Source organism: Tympanuchus pallidicinctus, unplaced genomic scaffold, assembly GCF_026119805.1.
Source record: "Tympanuchus pallidicinctus isolate F22 unplaced genomic scaffold, pur_lepc_1.0 scaffold1, whole genome shotgun sequence".
NCBI lineage: Eukaryota > Metazoa > Chordata > Aves > Galliformes > Phasianidae > Tympanuchus > Tympanuchus pallidicinctus.
In genome coordinates this window covers 86,084,661-86,103,132 of record NW_026294618.1, presented here as the reverse complement: position 1 = coordinate 86,103,132, position 18,472 = coordinate 86,084,661, and the positions used below count along the sequence as shown (strand labels likewise).

The following is an 18,472-nucleotide window of genomic DNA, read 5'->3' as shown; positions in this document are numbered from 1 at the left end:
TCTAAGCACTATGTTCATGTTATTTGTCAAGCTTCAATCTAAAAATCTTGTGGTGGAATTGTGATTCCATCAATCTTGATCATGTAAACTTCCACATAAGTAGTTATGAAGCTAGTTAAATGAAGTGTAGTAACTTAATGGTTTAAGAATACTCCTTGTATTTAGAAAATATTTTAATTTTAGAAAATAGTAGTTTAGTTTCTATGCATTGTTAATGCTAGAGCAGATTACATTGCTTATCCTGTGCCGTTTGGAGCTTGCATCAGTCAGTGTTGTTGTTTCTTGTGTTAGTGAAGAATTTGATTTTGGTCCCATCATGTCTGGTATTTTATTCATTTGGAATGTGGATTTTCATTCTTGTCAAAGAACAGATGGATTAACTTCATGTCTAAAGATGGCTTAAATTTCTGCTGAAGTGTGTATGTTCCCATTGACATCAGTATGTTTTGGATTGCTTTCTTGTTTTCTTGCCCTTGATATTCAAAGATGGCTAGATAGAACATAGTATGAAACTTACAGAGAATAAAGGGCACAGTGAGCTCAGTCACATGCTGCGGCCACCGGCACAGCCTCCTGGATGATGGTTTTGCCGAGTATGAAAATGTCCCTCATGTAATATAATACTGTTTAATTCCTGTCACGTCTGACCTTTGGTAGGTCTCTGAAGCTTCAGTAGTAAGTTGGATTCTTGGAAAATACAATTCTACTATTTCTTAATGCTACCAAAAACCTTCTCTATTTTGCTGTTGGCTTTTTCCCTGACGTGATACATTGTTGTCTACATCACAGTGGCAAAGCAAGACCTTTATCACTGCACATTGCATGTTCTTTGTTTTCTCTTTTTTTTTTTTTTTGTTCATTTTGTTCTTGTTTTGACCTTTAACTGTCATAACAGAATTGATGATCCAAAGGAAGCAATAATTTGTCCTGACCAATAGAATATTTTATGGCAATATCCACATATGCATATCTGTATTCAAAGGCTGACCTCAGTCTTGACATGTAAAAGACCTATCAGTTACAGTGGCATAGGCTGTATGGTGTTTCTTGTTATCCCTCGTTGTTTTTTTTTTCCTCCAGAGATGCTGCCCAAAGTATCAGTTGTGCCAGTTTTTCATTTCAAACAATTTTTCATGCGGGAGGAATAAATCAGCAATCAATCTCTAATTTCATCTTGGTAATGTTATTCAAACTTAGGAATAAACATGACTTCTAGCATGGCATATAGTTTTTTAACTTGGTTGAAAGGTCTCTTGACTTTGGATGTGTGGTAAACCAAGCTAGTTCCTTCTAATGACAGTTTTGAAAATAGTGTGACTTGTTCTTAATGGTCCTTTTTTTTCCCCAGTGATCTGCTTCAGTCAGTCTCCTGTGTTACATTCACCAAGTTTTAAAGTGAAGGTGAAATATAATACTGAGAACACAACTGAAAAATGAGACGTGCACGGGAAGCTTCCAACCTTTTTTTTTTTTTTTTTTAATATAGGTATGATATCTGTTATATTCTACAATATAGGTCATAAGCCCTACCTTAGGATTTCACAATATCTCAGTCCTCTTATTTGTAAACAGGCTATGATGTTTATTATTATGACCCAGTTTACTGAGTACAAAATATGCTGACTGGTATACATTTGAAGGAATGACAGATATAAAAGTGTCCTTTCAGATTCCCTTTGAACCACTTCGTTTGATAGCCTGTGCCATCAGTAGGGTAATTAATTTATGGACTGTACACCTGTTAAATGTAATATGTCAAAACTGTGGCTGTAAATGATATCCTGATAAGGTCAAACTCTGAGGTGTTGTAATAGTTGAAGGTCTGACACCTACATCACATTTGCGTGTACTAGGTAATATTTAAATAGGAGATACGATGTTTACACAGTGAGGTCCCAAATGTGGGCAAGCACCCCACTGCTCAGGTGGGTATGTGAGTTCTGACAGTGTATGTAGGAGTCTAGACGATGAAAGCTATCTGGGCAAAGCCAGAATAGTACCTGTGTCTTTTCTCCCTCACTGACTTGTCACTTGATGAGTGGTTACATCAGAGCCAACCTGTGGGTTGTATTTCCAGTCCTTGCTGCCCACACAGCACCTTTCTGTGCATGAAAGGGACTGCATCGCTCTGGTGCACTGAGCACTAGGTGCATCAGCAAATCTCTTGCTTGTCATCCTCCATGATCATTAGTTTTGAGGCCAAGATCTCTCTCTCTCTTTTTTTTTTTTTAATTTTTTTTTATTAGTGTTGTTTTCATAACAGTTTTTCCAGTTCCTCAGCATTTTAAAGTGGATAGTAAATGAGAAACTCTCTGTCATGAATAGTGGACTAGTTTCAAATTTTATTGTTGTATTTCTTTCCATGCTAAATTTAGTTTAGAGTGACTTTTAAAAGTAGCAATAATAATCAACATACGGCAACGGCCAACATTAGGAGATGTTTTGATAGGCAAGAAAGATATTTACTCATTATGAAAGAATATACAACTCTTAAACACTGTAATGTTTCTAGAATTAGATACTTTATTTTGAAAGTGCTTTGTCAAAAAACATCTTTTGCAGTTGGTTCATCCTCCCCATCCCCCTCCCCCCCACTTTTTGCAGAAGTGAGCTGAGTGGTTTGACACCTGGACACTTCACCATGGCTAGTCCATACCAGGGCTTTGTGTGACTAAGACTGCCAATTACTTGTCTACATGAACAATCATAATTTTGCTGATTACTTTCAGAGAAGGAGAATGCAATGTGTTTAACGACGTAGCATGGTTTACCAGTAGCTTTGGAAATACCATTTGTGTATTCAAATCTAAGTGGGTTTTGGACCAAGGATGAAACTACAATGATCTCCAAAAATACAGGCTACTCCTGGCAGGGATGCTGTGCTCATGCTCTTCTCTTTCTCAGGGGGCAGGGTTGCACATTTTCACTGGCCTCTATGTAGAATATGCAACAGCTGTGCTCTGGAACATATGCCCAAAGAAAAATTCACTTTTCCTGGCTGTGTTTTAGATTTAATACGTTTTCATCTTGTTTGTTGGCCATTTCCTTATTGCGTTTGATGGGTAGGCAGGAAAACAGCTGCAAGCAGTCTGCTTTGCAACTGCTGCTAGCAGGCAGCGGAAGGCGTGCTACAGCTGTTGTCTGATGTTATGGTTGGTGAAACAGCAGCCTCTAGCACTATCACCCCTCCTGCTCTGCCCATCAGTGTGCTGCCACCTGGACAGGGCTCTGAGTGGGCAGCTGATGCAGCTGAATAACCATGTAGCAAGAACTGTCAAGTGGTTACTCTTAAAATACATGTGCGTTTGCTTTTTATTGCTTTCTTCCCGCCCCCTCCTCCCACTAATTATATAATGTTCTAGAGGGGGGGAAAAGGAAAAAACCAAATAATTCTTCTCTAGATTTTGAGGGTGACCGATTGCACAGCCACCACTATGGTTTAGTTCTAGAAGGCAGCCTCAGGATGGCTTTTACAGGTTGGATACAGGTGTCTTGTTTCTCGCATTTTCTGCTTGTTAGCTGTAGTTTAGGAAAAATGCCCATAGGATGGAGGAGTTCAGCATAGGTCCAGTGGCTTGTGGATGCTGAGGGTGTGCACTGCCTTCCCTGTTACTGCAAACTCCTGGTATTCCAGTCTTCTGTATCAGTTCTTGCTCTTGTTTTCTGGCAGTGAAGTGGCAATGAGGCAATTTACAAGTCTAGCTGTTTCACAATTGCCTTCCATTACCTGAAGCAGAGCTGCTATTGACTGATGAGGCTTTATGCTCCAGCTTGGATGACTTCATTTCTCTAAAGAATTTGGGTGATCACTGAAGAAATTACTGTTCTCTCTTTCATGAGTTGGAGGTAGGGTGCAGCAGTGACGCGCGATACCTTTGGTCCGGAAGGTAATTGTCAACTGAAATGTGGTTGCAGTTCCTTTTCAGAAAGAGGAAAACAAAATAATTGAAGGATTGTTTTCCAGCAGAAACACAATCAGTTTCTTATATGTGAAGAAATGCTATTGACTCACATTCCTTCTTGCAATTCAAACAGTCGTTAAATTCATCTCTGTATACTTGATTATTTTATATTGATTAGAGATATTAGTAGCAACAGGTGTAAAAAACAAAAAAACACCTTTTATCTTTAAAGAAAGATAGGTGGGAGTATTATTTTGGAGGGATTATTAGTATTATGGAGGGGTTATTATTATGGTGTAAGCAACATATCTACCTCACATGTCATCTGTGGTTTCTACAACCTGCTGTGCAGGGGGGTAGAGATCCTGTTCCATGAAAACATGAGTAGACCTTTTCCAACCTTCATACAACTGCAGATACCTTCTGTGTAGCAGGATCATTACCAAGGAAACTCAACCATCTTCTTTTGATTTTCAGTTACAAATGATAACCCAGGAAGACCATGTCCATTCCTTGGCCTGTGTGGCTTGAGGGACAGTAGTTTTTGGGGGGTACCCCAGCTCACTCGGCTGGATTTGGGACACTGAAAAACAATGGCAGAGTGGCAGGGAACCTGCTTCCTCTTCTTTGCATGAGAGATGACTCAAAAGAGTCTGGGTCTTACTGTGGCTTTCCTCAAAAGTCAGAGGAACCATGTGCCCCCACCTCTGAAGACTGCGTGGTTTGGAGAGGATTTTGTTGCTTAAAAAGCTGAAGTGTCTCAAGGACTCTTTCCTTAGGCTCATCATCTGACTGATGCTTCTGCAGTATTTGAGACATCCACTGTTCTTACCAGATGTGTAATGTTCCCAAAGATTCCCATGTTGGTGACAGAAACCCAGGGGAAAAAAAAAAAAAAAAAAAAAGAAAAAAAAAAAAGACAAAGCAAAACCAAAGAAACAACACCAAAAAAGAACCCCACCCACTCATCAAACAAAACCAAACCATGTTTCTTCAACATGCTTGCTCTATTCCTGATCTTTAATGTGCTTTATTATGTTAGATTGAAAAGGTTGTTGGTTTTTATTTTTATTTTTCATGGGTATAACATGTGCTTTGCACTGTTAAAGCGCAGGGAGTTTTTTCCTTGGCAAAGGTTACTTGGCTACGTTGTGTTTGTTTTATTTAAATGTGAGTTGTGCTAAAATACTGCAAGAGAAGGGAAGCCTGAGATGTTGCTTAGGTCTGTTAGAGGTAGATACCTGTTTTGCAAGAGGGAGATGGCTTAGGAAGGAAGGTACTGGCTGGAGATGGGCAAGGAAAAGTCCAAATGAGAGGTCAAGGTTTTCATGAAAGATTTAAAGGTAAATGAAGGAATTGTGACCCAGGTCCTCAAATTAGTGGGCAGTATATGGCAGGTGGGATGAGAGTTTTCAGGGTAAGCAAGGATAGTTGGGGTGTCTGAAAACTATCTTCAAACACTAGCCTTCTGATGAGACTTCTTCAAGAAGCTTACTGCCCTACTGCAGTTTTTTTTTCTTTTGTTGAGACGGAAACAGCCTGATGATGGATTTTTCCCATATTTTGTAATTGTGCTAAGTATTAAGGGATACTAAAATCTAAAATGTGTCTGTGCATCCAGCCCACCCAAGATAACACTCAGTGTTTAATCTTGCAATGAGGATTTTTTCCTCTAATAATGTGATGCAACATGTTGGTTAGGATAAGTGGAAAGCAGGGGGTCTTGGTCAATCCCAGTGCTGCAGCTGTGTGTTGAGTATCTTGGCTTAGGGCTGCTTACTTAATTGTTCCCTTGCCTTTTGCCCTTTATCACTTTCCATCATTCAGTTTCTTAGGCTCTTTTTATTACAATTATTAATCACAGTCATTGTCTGTCTTGCTTAATATAGGAGAGTTGTGTTCAGCTGACTGTCTGGGCTTTTTCCTGATATTTTTGTTTGGCTTTGGCTTTTCAAACCAATGCAGAGGTCGGTTCCTCCAGTGTGGTTCCTATAGTTCCTCCAGGAACTGCAGAAAATGAAGGTACTATTAGAATTATGCAGATGGATAATTCCAGGGTAAGAAATTCCAAACTCTTAGTGCTCTCTCTTAACTATGTGTTTTTATGAACCTTCTTATCAACTGTTTGTTTGTGAGCATAGAAAAAAATTCTGCCTGTCTTGTTTTTGAATGGAGTCATGAACTTCCCCTATGTATTTTTCATTATCTTGTTGGAAATAAAAGCTTAAATCAGGCAATATTTAGTGTGCTTACAGCATTTGAAAACGAACTATTCAAAGAATGATAAAGAGATGAGGCAAAATATATGCAATACATATTCACAGATAGCTTTGTTTTGACATTTATCTTGCTGCATTCATTCTGCCAACTGGCTGCAGGCATGGCTACTAAAAGAATGAACACATGTTGCATTCATTAGTTCTCATCTGGCTTCATCTTGCAAGGCAGACAAAATCATGATCACACTAAATAGATTGTAATGCATTTGTAATACGAGGTCTCTTCCACTTAACAGAATGATAGCATTGCAAAGCTCCTGCTCTTAAACCCCTGGTACTTTGCTTCATTTTAATGAAATGAATGCAAGTATACTGCTAGTGACGTCATTGCTTTTTTGCCTTGCAAGATGTCATAGGAAAAATATTCCAATATAATATTAAACAAATAGCCACCCTGTTGCCCTCCCCTCTGTGTGAACTTTTCATTTCATATTGTGCTTTTACTGCTTTAAGATTGGTTTTCTTTGACACAAATAGACATTCTTTGGAACAATAATCGTTTCTTTGGATTGACCAAATATAAAAATCCTCATCATTAGCTATCTGTGGTGCTTCTTATTGTTCAGACTTATTGCAAATAGACTGCTGTTGTCTTTTTGTAGCTACCATCACAATATTAAAGCTGTGTTTAGTGTTCTCTGTGAATATGTTGCAGTGTTGTCTCTCTGGAAGAGACACGGCAGGGTATATCTGTGCGACAGCCTAATTGTTTTAGTTTTAAATGGAGAGCGCTACAAAACCCTGTGTGTGTATGTAAACAATGGCCATTTTCTGACTTTCAAGCAGGTTGAAGAACAGCTGGTAAATTCTGCTTCCCCTAAGGGGGGAGGGGGGAAGGGCAAGAAAGTCGTAATGTTGGGATCGCTGATGGATAGCTAGCGCATGGTGAAGTATTTCTGCGCTGCATGCACTCGTAAGTGCCTTTATTGGTGTGTTTCTGACGTCGGAGGGCAAACCACTCCCTGTGGCAGCCTGGGATTTTTGTCCCCATCCCACCCCCTCCAGCCTCTGGCCAGGGTTGCAGGCAGAGGGGCCAAGCTGGGGGCCAGCAATGGAGGGCAGCTTGCCCTGTGTGGCAGTCGGCTGTGATCCTGCAGCACTGGGGAGCTTCTGCACGGGTAAAGTATGGTCACCTCTGGGCAGGGGAGAGGGAAAGCTCGCATTGAAGGGGGAAGATTTATCTGGGTGGTGAAGTTGACTGCAGCCTTGCTAGCAGCTGGCAAGGTGTGCTTATGGAGAGGCTGAGATAGCTTGCTGCAGCGTGGTGTCCTTGAGCAAACTTTATGAGAAACCAATAAATTTGCTATCTGTGGATAGCAGAGGAAATAGCAGGAAGGTGACTGGGAGGTAAATAATTGGCAGGGCACAATGTTTCTGATGCAGTGGCTTTGGTGGTGTGCGTGGCCTTTGGCAGCACATCCCAGAGTGGGTCGTGCGCTGCCAGAGAGGAGTGCTCCAAGCACCCCTTCCACACATGGGGAGAGCTGCTGCTGCGTGCTCCCTTTGGTCTAAACCTCGATTTTATGTTGCAGATAGGAGAGCTTGATGAAGTCCCTGCAGGGAAGCATTGGCTTCTCAAGGGCCTCTCAGGCAGGAGGCAGCAAAGATTCATTCAAGATAGGTGGTGAAAATAACTCTATCTGCTGCAGTTTAAAGTTACTGTATTTCTGTGTGTGTAAAATGTTTATTTGCCCTTCAGAGGTAAGATTTTTTTTTTCCACTTTTATTTTTGTCACTGTCCTCATAAATCTAAAATCTTTCAATACAGACTTCCTTTCTTTCAGCACTTGCTATCAAGCTGACCTCTGTTCAGTGTAAATCAGATGATTAATTGAAGTATTCTTGCTATTATCAAAAGTATGAGTTCAGTTATTAGGAAAGGAAAATTAAAGACAACCAAATTAATTAGTGACCATGTGTATTGTTCTTGTGTATAGTAGAGAAGTGTTATTCCCAGTGAAACACTCTTCTCTGAGCAGTTGTTTTAGTGAAGTTTTGATGTAAGACATGTTTTGTCTAAAATACATCTATCAACAGGAAAACTTCCTTAAAAAAATAAGTACGGGCAGGTACTCGGTGCATAAATCTGTATGTGTATTTAATGGGAGAGAGAGAAATGACCTTGCCACAGTGTGCTTTCTTAAAGTGAGCAATGCACTGAGCTTTATCTGCTTCAGAATTCAAAGCATTCAGTTTAGAATTTAAGATGTTGCAACCCTAGGGAAAAAGAGGGAGGGTGAATTGGAAATCTTAAAATTACAAGTGTTTCATACAGGCTTATACGATTTTTTTTTATGGTGCCAGAGTAAAAAGGGGCAAACGTTTAACGGTTTATCTTTAGAATCAAATTCAGCAGAAGAGAAATTCTTAATGGCTGTAATTGGCCAGCATCGTTACTGATGAATTTAGGATTATGTAGAGACATTTTCATTGACTTTAATGGCTTTTAGAGAGGTTTTTTGTGGATCATCTGATCACTGTAGCACAGTCTCAGGCTTGAGTTTGAGGCATACATGGAGTTTTGGAAGAAAGCGTGACATGATGGACTGGCCTCAGATTTGTCTAGAAATCTAGCAGAGTAAGATGCAAGAAATATATTCTTTTCTCAAAGCATACGTTATACTTTAATCAAAATTTTCTAGGAAAAAAAGTAAATTTTGGTACAAAACTGAAGATATTGTTGAATGAAAGTTCAAGTCAGCATTTGTAATTGAAAGAAAATGTGACTTTGGATATTTTTAGCAGTGCAATATATTCTGCTGATTTAAAATTTCATTCCTACTTACGTCATAAGGCCTAATGTACCCTTGTATAAAATTTTTGTGGAATGTGCCCTGGCTGTCAAGTAAACTTACAGAAATGAGAAAGTGCTATCATGGAGAATCTACACAGAGCTTTGTTCGTATGAAAATTCTAACCACGTTGTCAAGAGTTCCTTGCCTCCAGAGCTTTTAGCAACTTCACAAGATGGCATCTAGTAACAAGAAATAGGAAAAAGCTTCAGATTAAGTTATAGATTTTTTTGTTGGTGGTGGTGGTTTTTTGGCAATATGTGTTCTCGCTGTTCATGTGTGAAGGAGATTAAGACCTTGCAGAAATTATGTGGTATTTTAGGTAAAGTTTTGGCAATAACTTCTTACATTTATTTATTTATTGAAGATCCTAAGGGGATACAGTTTGTTATGAGAGCTGTTGCTACTCTCTTACCTGTAACAGTGAATTTGTGCTTGACAAAAACAAAATCGAAGAAAAATACCAACAAAACTCAAATCTGTCTCTTTTGGTGTTTGTGTGTTTTTTGTTTTTTAATTTCTGAGTATCATTGTATGTACATACATCTACTCACTCATTTCTTGGCAAAGCTAAAAATATATATTTTTTTTTCAGCAGGGAAGAACTAGAACTTCCTTTTAATAAATGGGATGTCAGTGCTGATAGGAAGCTTATTCACATTTTTAAGAAAGCTAGTTTGGTGTTAATATTGATGACTTTTTATATACTTTATTTAATTAGTCTTTTGCAATTAAAATACAGTCCAGGCTTATGTTATGACACATCTCTTCAGAGAGATCTTGGCTATCAAATTAGATCTGGGCTACAATTTAGTTTAGATTATACAGGTCAGGGTACAGATCAATGCCCTGCTAGAAGGTCAGACTGTTCCCTACCAAGAGGATCAGCACTCACCAAGAGTTGAAGATGCAAAGGTTTGCATTATTTGTGACTTGGCCCTTCCTGCCTATAACTGAACTCTCCAAGTGCTTGGAAATTGGATTTTCTAAAAGTAGTGATGAGTGGAATTCACCTTTCTCCTATACGTTTATTTTTTATAATGTGTTTTATGGAAGGAAATTCTGATATCTGCCATTCTTACTGGTGTCCTTCTCCTGCAATAAGGAGCCTGCTGATAGGTCTAGAGGTGAAATCCTGTCTCATTATAGGATATGAAAATAGCATGGACCCATAACTCTACCAGAGATGGAAAAATAATGTATGCTTGTTTCTAATTCTACTTCCTTAGCAGGTTACTAGAACTCTATTTCCTTTCTCCTACCAATTTGGCAGAGTTAAATGAACCTTTCATTCATCTTTTATATGAAGTAATTATAAGGGCTATTGGAATGAGCAATATTTACTTGCTTCATGCATTAGCTGAGCCTGTGCTTAATGAGGTGAGCTGTAAGCTAGACCAGCTTGTTCTGGTTCCAGGCTTCACCGGATGTATCATCCAAGTGCTATTTACTTGTTATATGCCACTCACTTTCCAGGTAGCCAGGGGCAAGGGACTTGTCTTGCTGGGTTCAGGCAGGGCCAGCAGGGCAGCATGGTGTCAAGAAACATACTGGTCTCCGATGCATATAATTGACTGTAGACTTGGGCATGGTTCTGGGCAACCAGATCTAGGTGTCCCTGCTTAAGTAGGGGCTGAACTAGCTGAGCTCCAGAGGTCTCTGCTGACATTGGCCAGTCTGTGAAAGCTTTTGCACACATGCATCTTAAACTAATTAAATAAAAGTTTAAAAAACAAGCAAACAAAAAAAAACCCTTCCAATGCTTACCTCTACTAAGAGATAAAAAAAAATTATCCCTGGTGTGCATACTTTGCTACATATCTACAGTAAATATCTACTTTAACACCAATAACACTACTGCTATTAACACAGGAAATAAAATTACAAGTTTAAAGGCGGTTAAGGGGTTTCATCTTACACTTTTAAAAAGGCTATATCTACTTGTTGGAATAGTCTCACTTCTTTTAACATGATAGTTAATTTTCAAATGTGTGGTTATGGTTTTATGCAAAGTTTCTTCTGCTTTGCCTGTTCTGCTCTCTCACTTCTAGCAGTTCTAGGAATATATATTAGTCATCACAGGGAGGTTGAAATGATAATGTCTGGCACAGGGTAGTGGTTAGTTGTTTTTTGTTTGTTTGTTTGTTTGTTTTTTGATCTTGCAGAAGTATCAAAGGTGCAGCTGATGTGATAAACTGTAATTCAAGGTCAGACAAAGATTCAGATGTGTATTCATATTCTCAGGTTTAAAATTTTGCTCTCAAATTTTGAATCATGCCCAGATTAGTAGACCTAAAAAGTTACTTTTGTGAACTTTGCATCATGCTTCTGCTTTACATGGTAGAGTAAATTGATCAGGATGGCAGTAGCAATTCAGACCTCCTTCAGGCATGCTTCTTTAACCTGCTTCTTCTGCAGACAGAGTGGAGCAGCTGTGAGAGCAGAATGTGCAAATAAACTCAGCAAAACTGCTGAACATGCAGATCTTACTCCATGAGGAGGAGAAGGGATGGCAGTTACAGTCATTAGTCAGACTTACTGTGTGATGAGAAGACACTTTGATGCATTGTAACAGTATAGGTTATATATAGGTAGAGTTCAGATGCCGTATCTTCTCCCTTTGTTTTTCTTGACTTCTCTTTTTTGTTCTTTTTACATTCTAAAATGGCACATGAGTTTGTTTTTCTTTTCCCTTGTTTGCCTGTGGTGCTATTCAGAAGTACTTAAAATCCATGATAATACTCAGCCAGATTTCTTGTATCTGTAAAACATATTCAGCTTTTCCTTCCAGGAGAAGCTGAATGAGGTTTTCTTCTCTGTTCATGGGTTAACAGTGAGTTCTTTCCAGCTCTGAGAGGTAGGGGCTGAATTTTGCATTTTGCCTGCCTGCAGTGACTTTTTGATTTGCACTCACAAGGGCTGGTCCTACCCAGTTAGATTGTGGGCTTTGAGCACCAGTTGTGGAGGGCTGTGTGAAGGTAGAAACTCACAGCGTGTTGACACAGCTGATTACTAAATGTGGGTTGATAGACTGGCTTTCCTTCTTGAGCAAGAGTGTATACTTGAGTTGTTCCTACAGGGAAGCTGCAGTGCTGTTGACTCCCTCTTCTGCTCTCTTGCTGGTGGTTTATGTGGCCGTAGCCTACTCTGTAGATTTTTGGCTGTAAATGCACCCATCCTGCACTCATACCAAGTTAGTTCCTTTCCTGGTAACATTTAAAAAAAATAATAAAAGTATTTGGAAAATAAGATGCTCAGAATGATTACAAGGTGTTGAAAAAGTACAAAGCAATTTTTTTTTCTCACTGATGTATTCTGTCAGAGCAACTGGGATCCTTTCGGTGTATGAAGGAGCGTGTTATTTTGACCAAGGGTTTGTGAATAAATAGCAGATTCTTGGATAGTTGTTTTATATATTTAAGTAGATACTGTCCATGCATTTTACATATTTAAGTACTTATTGTAGTCAATACTTAGTATATGTGAAATTAACCTTAATTTGCAAGAGTCAAATGAATACTGGATAATTATTGGCTTTAGAGAATAGCTGCCTTCAAAATAACTCAGGTTTTTTTTTAGGTTTAAGATTATTCCTCCTCGGTATGAGAAAGTTGGAGAAATCCTCAGATTTTAAAAAGGGGAAGAGAAGCAACAGTCACCTAGAGTATATGGCTCATTTTTCAGTACTTTTCACTTTTTTAGAAGAGTTATCATAAAGCTTATCAACTTCCCAGTTCAGTGTTCACTGAGTTGCAGCTCAGTGTTTCTGCTTTTTGTGAAGCTGTGTTTAAAGCACAGAAAGATCCTTCTTTCTAGCAAGACTTTGGTGTCAATTTGTAACTTAGTTACTTGATTTGAAAGAATAAGAAGGGAAACATGCAGAGCTTGAGGCAGCATTTTCGTGATTCTTGACGCCGCTGTTATTTACTCACAATCGGATTTAATTCTTGGTTATCTGTGAAATGTCTGTACAACTTGATTACTTCTAATACCAGACATGTATATAAGCAGTCCTACCTCCCTTGATATTTATAGGGATTTATTCTTCTTCTTTTTTTTTTTTTAACCTAAAAACTGTTGCTTTATAACAAATAGTAGAAAAATATGCCTGAAGAATTCTTCCCACTTCAGAGATTTCATCCACGTAAAAAATAAATGATATGAAATATGATGGATTTAAATAATTTTCATACAAATACGGTACCTTTAGGTTTGCAAACTTTGACAAGTATTCAAAATCAGAAATGTGTTTTCCTAAAGCATCCTTTGAGAAGGGAAGGATAAGGCATTCCTGTGAAAATGTGCATTATTCCCTTGCAGACAACTTGCATGGACACATCCATGGTAATCACTATCAATTGTGAAATTATGGCACTTTTGTATGGAACTTCTACATAAAATGTGGTGAAATTTTGGAAGCTCTTAACATAAACGTTCTTAACCTAGGTAATCTGGTTCAGTGATCTATTTTATTTTTTCCTCGAGATTCTATAGCATCACAGAACTCTATTTACATGTCTCTTTCCTTCCTTGCAGGTTTAGAAACTTGCCTAATTCTTAACCTGAATGAAGATGAAACATACTTCTTCCTTACTTTTTCCTTTCTTAAGTGGGAAAGCAAATCTCTCTGAGTAGTAGTTGGTGCTGTGTTTTTGCTTTTGAAAAGTGTGGTATAGTAATCTCATGCATCCCAGTTGACACCCAGGATTTTTATTTTTTTTTTAAATTATGTTTATTTTTCCATCATTGTAGAATAGAGAAGGCTTTATCTGTTTCTTTTTTTTGCTTGTTTTTTTTTTTTTTTTTTTTTTTAGCTTAATACACCCTTTTTCAGCTGTGCTCAGACATAATAGTGTCAGGATTAGCAACTGATACTATTCATTAAAGCTGTTCTGCTGTTCTAGAATTCTTCCTTGTCATGAATGGATGAAATTAGCTTAATTTCACTGTAACGTTGTTTGTTTGTAGGATTAGAGCCTTTGCAGAAAGTTTTTAGTGGTGTCCTTATTAAAGAAAACATGGCAGCACCTGGTGGTGGAGCTGCAGACTGCGTTGTTCAGCAGAGTACCTTTCTTTGTCAAATATGAAATGCTGATGTGAAATACATCCAAGTAGCTCAGATCTGTATGCTGCAGAATGACAGGCTTGGTGGCTGTGCGGTAAGGCTTCTGTCAAACAGTAGCAGCCACAGCAGCAAGATTGCTGTGAGCAATGCTTTCCATCCACACCTTGTTTATAAGAAGTGCTAACTTCAGGGCTTCACTGGGACTATTTAGTCACTGATGTAATAAAACAAAAGACTGCGTCTAAAGAACTGGTTAGGTTTTTAATTGTGTTTATGATCGGTTCCCCTTTTTGAGGGTGGCTATCAACTTGTACCAGTGTAGGTATTTCTGCTTCCTGTCTACTCTGAAGTGTTTTCTGTGACATGTAGAATGGAAATACTTTCTTCATTTCTCAATATTTGCTCTTCTGTGGCAACTGAAATGAAGCTGACTATTAATCTGCAGTGAATGGCTGCAGATAGCAGCTCACAGCCTAGCTGTGTGGGAGTTGCAGAGCTTGTGCTTTGTCCTGAAGACTGGGGCAGATAGCCTAGTTGTGTTTGTACCAGCACTGCTTCGAACAGAGGAGATTTACCTCTTTTCTGTTTTAAAAAAAAACATGGGTGCACCTACAGTCAGCACTAGATGTGATATGGGTGTCCCTCTTGTGCCAAAGCTGTGAGCAGTTATAAAAGTCAGGGAGGCATCTTAGAGTAGGAAAACTGAAATGGGATTTTGGCCTGCTGCTGTCAGCGTCCTGCTGCATCTGGGTCATGATTAGAGAGGTCTGGTCTTGTGTTCCCAAAAACCAATGGGCCTTAGTAAAAGATAGCAAAAGGAAGCTTTCTGTCTATTCTTGCCTACACAGAGAGGATGGCTGGGGCCCTGGGCAACCTGAGATAGTTCTTGACTTGGTGAATCATGGCAGAGGGGGTGGGCTGGATGATCTTTGAGGTCTGTTCCAAGTCCTTCTATGAGATATTGCAACATTCATAAGGTTGCATCTTCTGGTTGCAGCACTAAATGTAACCTGCTTTGCACTAGATAGAACACTTCATCCAGAAGTGCTTGTCTCTTGGTACAGCTTAAAATTCACAGGAAGGGAATGTATTATCATTTTTTGCTTGCAGATAAGAAAATATAAGGAAGAACAATGACTTTGCAAGGTCACTTTAGCTTGTCAGTGAAAAGTGGGAGATTGCATGGCACTGTAAGTGGAAAGAACTCATATACCTGAAATACCAGAAAACTAAGATAATACATGTTGATAAGCCTCTTCCCAAGCAGATCTTTTCATTGATCTGAAATGGCTGTGTCATCTAACTCAGACATATAAGAGCCAGAGAGTACCCTTATGTGCATACTGGCCTGGTGTAAGCACATGCCTAATGAGCACTGGAGCCCACATGACCTTGTCCTTCACAGCAGACTGAGAGGGACTACATTCTCTTCAGGAGCAAGGGGTTTTTCAGGATGGGGACCTCAAGAGATGCCAGCAGCACAAAAATGAATCTCAATGGGCTGGTGGTGAGGAGTATGGCATCCACAAGAGGGTCACTGTAGATTTTAGGAGGGATGAATAACAGTCTGCACTGCAAGGCTGAATTTTGGCATTGAAACTGTACCACAAAGGATGGGCTGGGCCAGTTTTCCCTTAAGCTTTAAGGAAGATAACAGTAAGCGAGAACAGCATGCACTATGCTGTGTTTAATATCAATATCAGTTAATGAATCTCTTTAACCAGTCAGTACTCTAATACACACACACACATTTTTGTGTGCCCATCATTCAAGGAGAGGCACAACCCATGCAACACAGATTCATAAGGAGGCAGTTTGAGTAGAAACATATTTATTTGGGAAGGGAAATTAATAAAATAGACCATGGCTCTCTGTTTTTCTTGATGGACAACTGCATTTATGATAGAGTGGGTTAGAATAGCGCTGAGTGAGATCAAATGAACTTTGTACAGTGGTGTTTTTGATGTTACCAATAGATAATTATTTATGAGTCTTGAGGGAAGGAAAAAAGAGCAGCACAATGTAGCATACAGCACAATTAATTTCAGAAGCGTTCCAACATTTCCATTTAGACACTCAATGCCTAACTGGATTCCTAGATAATAGAAGCTGGAGATCATTCATTTGTATGTTATGATTTGAGATGAGTAAAATTTTGCAAATAAATACTGCATGGCACAAAAAAAAATTGAATCCATAGAAGAGAGTGTGTTGCTTTGACTGATGTTATCTCACTTAATGATTTCAGTGCTCTTTTGTTTTGTTTTTGAAATCAGACACCACAACTGATGAGAATACAATGAATGTAGTGGGTAGAAAAAGCTTTCCTCCAGGGCAAATATGTTCTTTTTAGAAACTCAAACAAACAAAAACTTAGGTTGGTTTGTTGACTAAATGAACAATAAATGTTTAAGATTTTGGAGGGTGTCCATAAGTTTCAGGTTATAACTATGTTGGTACTACTGAATACAGAGGAGATTTGCTGCGGAGATGGTGAATGTTGAGTTTGTCCTGAGTTGTTGCAAGCTGAAGATTGAACGCTTTGCAAACTGGATTTTATTTGCACATTAGTGAAATAAATTGTCTTGGAAAATTGGCAGTAACCTGGATGAATTGGAATTTAAATTTTACAAAAATAGGCCTAAATATACAGACAGTGCTCTAAATAGATATTAATATAATCTCTCTGACAAGAACCATTAAATAGGTAAATAAAATGCCTGGGGAAGGAGTGAAAGATTCTGACATGATTATGAATGCTCTTAATTTTTTTCTCCTCTACTTACAAACCTTTATACCAACTTCCTTGCTCTGCAGTCATAACTGGTGGGTACCACTTTGTGTAAATGAGTTGACAAAATATTACTGGAAAGAAAGATTTCTTGGTGCACTCTGCACAGCATTTGCTGGATCTGCTGTGTGATGCTTTGGTGTTTTTGTCCAAGCCTGGATAGTGCCAGTATCATCTTAAATGGTGCTGAGCAGATCAGTGACAAGCAGCACTACTGTCTTCTGTAGATTTATGTGGTAATGAAATCTCTTTAATGAAAATGGTTGTGCATGTGAAGTTGAAGACTGAACATAGAAGACATAATGGGGATAGTCCTTCAAACCTGTATTTAGACTTCTGGATTGCGTAGGTGTTAAGGTGCAGCCTTTAATTACTTGATCGTTGTCTCTTCTGAATCAGTCAGTGCTCAGAAACAAGTCTAACTAAAAAGCTGTTGCTTGCTATTGAGTTGCTTTAAGTTTTCTTTGCTTGGCTACCTATGTTATTTTTATGGCAGGACTAAAAGCCCTCATTTTTCAAGGATATGAATTTCAACACCGACTTTGCTACAGAACTTATGGTAGTGTCTCAGTAGCCTACCAGTGTTAATTAACCTTTATGGGTTAAGTGTGGGATAATACTTGCATTTAACAGATGAAGAGCATAGTTAAAAAGATTAAGGTCAAAAGCATCTGCTAATCACCCAATTTTCTAATTAAGTTATTGCCTAATAGGCAGGAAAGCCCCATGCCTGTCAGAAGCCTGATTGCTGTGGACATGAGATACATGGGAGAGCTCACTGGGCTCGAGAGAGAGAGAGCTCCTGGCACTGTCATTATTAGCCTGCTCTGTTTGGTTGGAAAAGTTAGAATCATAGAATGATAGGATCACTCAGGTTGAAAAACACCTTCAAGATTTTTGAGTCCAGCCATGACCTAACCATGCTACTTTAACAACCCTCTGCTAAATCCCTGAGCACCCCATCCAAACGGTTTTTAAACACATTCAGGGAAGGTGACTCAACCACCTCCCTGGGGAGCTTATTCCAGTGCTTAACAACCCTTTTTGTAAAGAAGTGTTTCCTAACATCCAACCTAAACTTCTCCTAAACTTAAGGCCATTTCCCCTTGTTCTGTGACCAGTAAGAAGAGACCGACTCCGCTCTTGCTGTAAGCACCTTTCAGATATTGGAAGAGAGTAATAAGGTCTCCATTCAGCCTCCTTTTCTGCACACTGAACATCTCCAGTACTTTCAATCTCTCCTCATAGGGCATATTCTCCAAGCCTTGTTGCCCTTCTTTGGACCTGCTCCAGCAACACAGTGGCCTTTCTGTACGGAGGTGCAAAACTGAACACAGTACTCAAGGTGAGGCCTCACCAATGCCGAGTACAGGGGCAGGATGACTTCCCTAGTCCTGTTCACCACAGCATTGTCATGGTTTTATGTTGTGGTTTTTTGGGTTTTTTTTTTGGTTTTCAGTATTCCGCATCAAAACATCATGTAGTGTACTGGGCATTGAAGTGTTAATGCTCCAATTCCAGGTACCTATCCCTATACATTACAGAAGTCATGGGATCTGGCCCTTCCGGGTTGGGCGATCTCTTACTGCCTGGCAGTGGGTGCTGGAGCGTGATTTCCTAGCTGTTCCAAGCTTTTCAGGTTT

The 18,472-nt window shown here is 39.1% G+C and overlaps 1 protein-coding gene across 6 annotated transcripts in view; it reads left to right on the top strand.

The window, feature by feature from the left end:
- Positions 1–18,472, top strand: part of EML4 (EMAP like 4) — a 153,961-nt gene that overhangs the window by 55,543 nt on the left and 79,946 nt on the right. For 3 of the 6 annotated variants that reach the window (XM_052683424.1, XM_052683166.1, XM_052683072.1), the window contains exon 1: positions 7,207–7,299. The exons of 2 other annotated variants lie outside the window; for them this stretch is intronic. In XM_052683424.1, the coding sequence (XP_052539384.1) occupies positions 7,233–7,299 (67 nt within the window). In that variant the 5' untranslated portion in view covers positions 7,207–7,232. Of the gene's footprint in view, positions 1–7,205; positions 7,300–18,472 lie in introns of those variants that run through there. One more of the 6 variants, XM_052683519.1, reaches the window with a different exon arrangement.